Genomic DNA, 7,812 nt, shown 5'->3' with positions numbered 1-7,812 from the left:
ACATCAGTTTTGATTCTGAGAATGTGAAATCGATACTGGCAAAAACTGTAATGGGAGATTTAAAACAAGAAATTCCTTGGGCAAGTGAGAGAGGATGTTGTATAATGGCCAAACCCTGCCCCCAGTGTCAGCCCACAGACCTTCTGGTGCTCAGGACTATAACACGTGGTACCCCAAGATGTGGCACTGCCTTTGTTTACTTTTAGATCTCTGCCCTTGCGTTGGCCTCTGCACACGGGAGGATTTTCCTCTAGCTAAATGGTTATTAGCCATATGCTGCATCTGACTTTAAGGATTAGAAAACCATAATGAAGTGTATTACAGCATGAGATCAGTGGCAGGACTGCAGACCAAATCTTCTTTCTAACTGTTCTTCCAGGTGTAGCTAAGAACTGAGCAACATGTCCTACAGCACAAGCTTAGCCAGCTGTGGGATTTTTCCATGTTGTTATTGGAGGTAGGGTAATCTGGAGCTGTAACTCCGAGTGGGGAAAGCTGTGGACATTGGCTGGAGGCTGAGCATGAGTCTGAAACCTGGTGATTTCTGGGTATCATTTTTGTGGCTTGCCTCACAGGGGAGACCGGTGTTTGCCAGTCAGCACTTAGTTGTCACAGACTCGAGTTTCCCTAGAGTGTCTGTAGGTACAAGAGTGAAGGAATGGATCTACTGAACATCCATCAGATGGGTGTTGTGGTGGTTGGAGGAAATCTGGGTTGCTCAGGGCCAGTAAGTGCCAAACCCAGTGATGAACCTGGCACCTGCAGCGGAAAATATTTCTCTGCTGTATACAAGTTGGGGCTGGGAAAGGTGGGGAGGATGATTTGCAGAGGTCTTGCTGCCTGGCTGGAGAAGTCAGTGGCAAAGATCTTATTTGACCCAGAAAGCTGTACCTCGTTCCAACTGTGCAGAGAGTGTGTGTGTGAAGTGATGAAGGCAACAAGCGTGGCATGTGACAGCAGCCTCAGTGTGCTCCTGTACTCACTCAGGGGAAAAGTCTCTGGCTTCCAGAGACACCATCCACAAGGCACATTAGGGCAATACATCTTGAAGATGTGCCAAATCTAAAATATTCATGCACGCTCCCTGTAATTTATAGAAACACACTCAGCAGCATAATTATTTTAATGCTTCTCCCTGTGAAGAAACCCATCGCTTTTATGTAAAAATGTACCTTATACATCCGCACAGCCATGCTGCAGCCTTCGTAACATGCCAGTGCCCAGGAGAGGTGATTCCATATGCTACGGTGCAATTTATACATTTAAGTATTAAAATATACCCTTTAGACCACTATGGTGTGTCAGACATGGACACAGCAGCTTGGGCCAACTTTCAATGGTTTCAGCTGAATTTCTTTTGGTTGATGGTGATGCCTTGTTTGTTCAAGAGAGCACCCATAAAGCATCTTCTGTTCTGCAGCTCTGATGGTGCTGAAGTTATCCTAAGCACAACGCTTAGCTCCCATGACCAAAAAACCCCAGGTATGCTTGCCATTTTGGACCTGTTTCAAGGTGAGAAACAGGTTAAAGGCAGAACTCACTCCTGCAAAATGACACCTGCTAAAACAGCAGAGGTCCAGACCTCAGCCAAGGAAGGAGCAACTTGGAGATTGGCACGAAGGCTGGAAGTGTAAGACAGGAAAACTAGGATAGGCTCTACGTTTTAAGTGTCATTTTCTAAAATATCTGTAGAGGGAAAGGACCAACTGTACTTTCAAGTATAGCCGGTGCTAAGTAAATAGGTTCCCAAACCTTCAGTGTCTTTTGTTCTTAATATGGCTTGGTGGAACAGTTTGGATCAGTTTGTTTAACTGTGACTGGGTCTGTAAATAAGTGCTCCCTGCTGATAAGGTTCAAGTGACATTTTTAGTGGCATTTGACAGAATTTAACCTACTCTTAAGACTTCTGATGAGCTCTTCTATACCCAGGCAGTGAAACTGTCAAGAAGCCCTTTATTTTATCAAACCATTGCTAAATACCATTAGCTTTACAGCTTAGACACAGTCCTGCCAGACTCGCCTGACAAGGCTTAACCAGTTCTGCTGATGGCAAAGCCACACCTGACTTGTGTTCATACCTAGTAGTGAATATCCAGGAATGTGGGGAAAAAAGCCCACCCAAAACCAGAAACGGAAGCAGAGCTTCTTAGCCTGACCTGCAAACCGGCAGTACTGAGTGCTCTGCCTAAGCTGCTCCCTGATGGGAGGTGTTGCTCTGGAGGGACAACTGAATTACCTGCTGTTCACTCCCCCAATATTTTGTGCTCTTTATGTTTCTGCTAGAATCCTCAAGAGGTTTCTTTTGTCTAAAAGGCTGTTTGCTTGGTTTTGACCACTGAGAACATGTGATACTTGTCTCAAGCTATTAACCAGATGTCCAGCCAAAATCAATTGCCTTGCAGATGCAGACCATTACCTGCAAGTCAAGACCTCAATAAATATTACCAGCTTCATTGTACCAGTGACAGATTCTGCTGGTTGTTTTATGTTACAGTTGAACAATTTAGACGTTGCATTTGTATATATTCGCAGTCAGCCTTGGAGAGACCATCTCACGAGCAGAGCGGGAGCAGGCAGCCTGCAGACTGGGGAAATACTTCCACCATGACCACAGCAGTTGTTTTTGTGCTCCTCTCCTTTGCGCTTTGCTGCTTCCCAGGTGAGTAACTCTTAAGGTGCCGCAGAGGCTTCATATCTGAGTCCTGGCTGTATCTAAAAAGATAAGATAGAGGATTCAAAGAGAGAAAATCTTCTCCTACAAAGAGCTAGGCTGCCTGGGTACGTTAGTATCACATAGGATGCAGGAGCAGATTTCAGGACAGTCCTAAATAGATCACTGCTACAGCTGGTTGTCATAAATACAAGTAACTGCAAGTGGATTTCCGTGCTGCTTACTAGTGCTGTTACATGTTTTACATTGTTGTTTTAACACTCTTATGCTGCTTACCCTTGTTGTTGTACAGTTGGATAAACTGTACAAATGGATAAATACTTGAAACAAGGCTGTAACGAGGTGATCAGACTTCCAGTAACTAGTCATGAAAACATTGTAATGGCACAAGCAAGTCCTGTGCAGGAGCCTGGCAACTTTCCTGCAATGCTTTTGCTGCTAATGGGGAAACAAGAGATGAAAACAAGCCAGAGTTTGGTGTTCTCACTGCATATTTACATCTGATGAAATTACAAAGTCAAAGACAATTTTTTTTTCCACACTCAGCTTCTTTAAAATGCATATTCCTGAGAACAGATGCTGTATGCATTTGCTTATCCTGCAGGTGACTATTTGCATTTATCTGTATTGACTCAGGTTTCTTTTCAGATATGTAACAGCAGCTCTTAGAGTCAAAACGGATATGTAAAAGATAAGGAAGGAAAAGCTATTCTATTTTCAATTAATAAGTCTGCCTATCTCGAAATAAAAAAGAACAAAGCTCTTCAAAAACATGTTTCATCACAGCCAGCAATAACCAATGCTATTATAGTTATCAACATAGGAAAAAAATTAATACATAGTTTATTTAGTTCAGGAAACCAGTCACTGGAAATCATTCAGTTTGGTCCTGCGTAGAGGAATTTTACATCCAGATTTCCAGCTTTAACTGAGGTCTTATTGTATTGGCTTTGTTTCACACTTTCTGCCACTCTTTTGTTTTCCAGATGCTGCCTTTGGGGTTGAGGTGAGTGGAAGATTTCTTTCTGTCACTTTTTGCAGGCATGTGGCCTGGTAAAGACATAACCAAAGGAATTGAAAAAACCTCAGGCCTGTAGATGCTTAGCTGTTTGTCACCTAGAATTAAATTAGTGTCATTTTAATCAGATTCTACAGTGTAAAACATTAAATTGTACTGTTCTTTGCTCTACATCTATGCTGTACATTAATAATGTAGTAGTAGTAATGATATAAAATTTTTTTATTAGGTCATTTTTCATTAACTTTAAACTGGTCTAAGGTTTAATCTGGTCATGTATGATTAGCCCTAAACTGATAGCAAGAGACTGTGATATCAGAACCTACCTGAAGGCAACCTACTGAAAAAATAACATACTATGAGACACTCCAGCTTACACACACCAGGAGAGTTATGAACATAAAATGTCTTCTCCACCCTGTTGATGTATGTTCCTTTAGCAGGTAGACTGCAGTACATATCCCAACTCTACAAATGAAGAAGGCAAAGATGTGTTGGTCTGCCCCAAGATCCTCGGCCCCATCTGTGGTACCGATGGAGTCACCTACAGCAATGAGTGCCTGCTCTGTGCCTACAACATGTATGTACTGCGTGGAAGCTCTCAGGCAGCAATGCTTAGGACTCCTGGCAGCACCACTTTTCAACAAATAGCGATCTGTCATACATCTCTTGTGTCAATTCTTTCAAAATGAGCTTGGGTATTGCTGCATGGCACTCCATTGCCTAGACATTGCTTTAGTCACCGTGTCTCTCTTTTGCAGGTTTTTCTTCTTCAGCTCAAGGATCAGCCAGATGACAGCCCCTAGGGCACATCTCATCACAGCAAAGCAGAGCAAAAGGGCTGAGAGATGCTCTGCTCTGAACTGCCCAAAATGGTCCTAAAGCTCTCAGAGTCTTTACATCCCTGCCAGTCACACAGTGCTAGCTGGTCAGGGAGGATGGCACTACCTTCTCAAAGACTATATATATGCATGACTGATAAAGAATCAGCTTTCCCTTGAGTTAGTTACATATTTCCAGCACCTAGGATGTAGCAAGACATTTTTGCTGAACTTCCTAACTTTTGCCTTTTCCTCTTCAGACAATATGGAACCAATGTCAGCAAAGACCATGATGGAGAATGCAAGGAAATTGTCCCTGTAAGTGAAATCAAGGGCAAAACAAGAGGCATATCCTGCTTCTGATAGCCAAAGCTGCTTATTGTCTCCCCCAATAAATAATTCAAACACTAAATAAGAGAACATATGAGATGTCAGAATCTTGCATTTGTCATCTTCAGGTGAACTGTCATCATAGTGACATACAAAAAAGCACTTTTCTTGCTGTGTGGTATCCTAGGCGGCCAAACAAACCCACTCATCAGATCTACTTGCTTTCTATAAGTAAGCTTTCACCAGTGCTTCTTTGTGTGTTCCCTCAACAGGTGGACTGCAGTAGATATCCCAACACAACAAACGAGGAAGGCAAAGTGGTGTTTCTCTGCAACAAAAACTTCGACCCTGTCTGCGGTACTGATGGGGACACCTATGACAACGAGTGCATGCTGTGTGCCCGTAGCCTGTGAGTACTGCCTGTGCAGAGCTCTCCTGTGAGGGACAAGAAGTGCTTAGCACTTCTGGCAGCTGCTCTTCTGAATAGCAGACCTTTTCTGTAAGACACTTGGACATTGACCCTCCTCTTTCCCTGGCAACTAAACATCATTTTTCTTTGATTAGAAGGAAAACTGTGCCTTTGATCTAGACAGAGAAGTAGAGGGCTGGGTGAGGATCTAACACAGGACAGAATGCTTCTCTTAACTAAGTTAAAAAGGTTTATGTGGCAGATGCTGCTTTGTGGAGGACAGCAACTAACCGAAGGTGCATCTACATTGTCATACAACCTAGCTCCTAGTTCACCCTAACACCTGGACCCTCCTTTGTGCTTCACATCATGCTATAAAACATCACTCCAGCAGGCTGTGGTTCCACCTGAGCTGGTATCTAGAGCCATGTGGACACAGTCTAAGCTGGACATCTCCTGTATGGCATATGTTGTACATGAGGCTGATCATTGCTGGGACATGGGGTTCAGCAAAGCTCCCTAATGCAGGTGTCTTCCTTTCCCAGGGAGCCTGGAACCACTGTTGGCAAGAAGCATGACGGTGAATGTAAGAGGGAAATTGCTACAGTAAGTGAACTGCATCATGAGGGACAGGGTTTCAGTCCCACTCATGTCAGGGAAAGCACTGCCAGTGTACCTGCAGCAGCGCCCAGACCAGCAGCTTCCTACAGCAATGTAACTGCTGCTGTGCTTCAGCACAAGGAAGATTTTGCTTTCTCCACATGTAATATACATTATCTGCACTAACATCAGAAAAGGAAGGGGGTGACTGCACAGGAAGGGATCAGTAAAAGAGTGGTAGCAGAAATAATCTATCATGGCAGAACTGAGAATAAGAACAGAAAATGGCTTTTGGGATCAGACCAATGATCCATTGAGCTCATGATGGTCTGATGCAGAGCCTGCTCTTAGCAGGGGTCATAAGGACTGTGTTGGAGAGAGAAAGAATAGAGTGAGTATGTATGGAACATCTACACTTCCAGCCTCCAGCTATTTGCAGATGATGGAGTTCAGCTAGGTGCAATTTCTGTGTAGTCAGTAAGCCTTGATGGATTTCTCCTCCATGAAATTCCTCAGCCTTTTCCTGGACCTATACACATTTTTTTGCACTACAATACCTCTCAGCAAGTGTAGGTAGCACCCATTGCACAAAGAAACAAAATCCTGCTCTCACAGTATCTAGCTAAGTGCTGATCTTCCTGTTTTAAGACTATGGGAGAGATCCTGGATCCTTAGACAGACACCAGCACCTACACTTCTCCAGACACCAGTGTTGTTTACATTTAATTTCCTGGCCAGGTTGGGAACACGGTGTAATGTGATCACAAGCATGGCACGTTCACTGAGTGAACTGCTGCTGCTTAGAAATGCTGTGGTCAGGTTATGATATACATCTCTTCAAAGAGGAAATTATGATCTATTTTTATATTATTCAGTTCTGGCACAGGAGAAACTGACACCTCATTTTATATCAGATTGTGCAAGGAAGTTAATTACTTTTAGTTAGATCATTATCATTAGCACTGCAGCTGTAGCAAGGGGTTGAAGCCTTTCTGCTATTGACTCCTTCATATCCTTCACATCAGACTTTTTATTTATTTTTTTTTCAGGTTGACTGCAGTGACTACCCTAAACCTACCTGCTCAGCTGAGGACATGCCTCTCTGTGGCTCTGACAGCAAAACATACAGCAATAAGTGTAACTTTTGCAATGCAGTCGTGTATGTACAAACATGATCACATTTATGTTATCAGTTGCCTCCTTTAGGTACAAGTTTACACAATTGCTACTTGTTTGCTGACCAGTGTTGATTAGGGGGTTCACAGAATCACAGAATATCAGGGATTGGAAGGGACCTTGAAAAATCATCTAGTCCAATCCCCCTGCCAGAGCAGGAACCTAAATAAGATTACACAGGAAGGTTTGATGCAGGAGAGAGTACCAGCCATCAAGCCAACCATTCTATTTTTTTTTTCTTCTCATTAGAGCATACAAAGGGCTGTGTCTGGTTTGTTAGTGTGAATGGTTTGAAGACCATTAAACTTAATGGAGTTTTTCTTGCACATTGAAAAAAAGATAATTGAAGTTTCATTATAGTTCCACAAAATATTTTCAGTTTCAAGAATGGGTTAAATAATTTCACTTATCTCTTAATAATCAAATACCTAATAGGACTTTGAGTCTGCAAGTTCTTTGGCTCTGGGGCAGGATCCTATCTGATATCTTCTCTAGGAGCCAAGAAAAAAGGACAGATTACAGCAAGCAGGATTCTGGGTCTAACCTGTTCTTTCTTCTCCTCGCTTTCAGGGACAGCAACGGGACTCTCACTTTAAGCCGTTTTGGAAAATGCTGAGTATCGGTGCTGAGACAATTCACCACAGGATCCCCACTGGCAAATCCCAGCTGAAGATCTCGCCTCAGTTCATCTCGCCCTCTGGGGAGCTCAGCTCACTCCTGATTTTCTTTCTCAATAAACTAAATCAGCAACATTTATTTTGTCTTGTTTCATGTGTTGTCTTATGAA

The 7,812-nt window shown here is 43.0% G+C and overlaps 1 protein-coding gene across 1 annotated transcript; it reads left to right on the top strand.

The window, feature by feature from the left end:
• The first annotated feature begins 2,604 nt into the window (after positions 1 to 2,604).
• On the top strand, positions 2,605 to 7,777 carry LOC104527783 (ovomucoid). Its single transcript, XM_010171597.1, has 8 exons — positions 2,605 to 2,659; positions 3,658 to 3,677; positions 4,133 to 4,269; positions 4,771 to 4,828; positions 5,113 to 5,249; positions 5,795 to 5,855; positions 6,899 to 7,008; positions 7,596 to 7,777. The coding sequence occupies exons 1-8, from the start codon at positions 2,605 to 2,607 to the stop codon at positions 7,639 to 7,641; spliced, it is 624 nt and encodes a 207-aa protein (XP_010169899.1). The 3' UTR covers positions 7,642 to 7,777.
• Positions 7,778 to 7,812: the final 35 nt, after the last annotated feature.

The sequence above is a fragment of the Antrostomus carolinensis genome, unplaced genomic scaffold (assembly GCF_000700745.2).
Source record: "Antrostomus carolinensis isolate BGI_N321 unplaced genomic scaffold, ASM70074v2 scaffold34680, whole genome shotgun sequence".
Classification (NCBI taxonomy): Eukaryota; Metazoa; Chordata; class Aves; order Caprimulgiformes; family Caprimulgidae; genus Antrostomus; species Antrostomus carolinensis.
Note: the sequence above shows the minus strand (reverse complement) of the source record. Positions and strands in the feature narration are given on the sequence as shown.

Bases quoted from the DNA above. Each gene is read 5' to 3' on its own strand.
- LOC104527783 (XM_010171597.1), top strand. From the start codon at position 2,605: ATGACCACAGCAGTTGTTTTTGTGCTCCTCTCCTTTGCGCTTTGCTGC. The intron at 4,270-4,770 runs GTATGTACTGCG...TTTCCTCTTCAG, and splicing joins CTGCTCTGTGCCTACAACAT to ACAATATGGAACCAATGTCA. The intron at 5,856-6,898 runs GTAAGTGAACTG...TTTTTTTTTCAG, and splicing joins GTAAGAGGGAAATTGCTACA to GTTGACTGCAGTGACTACCC.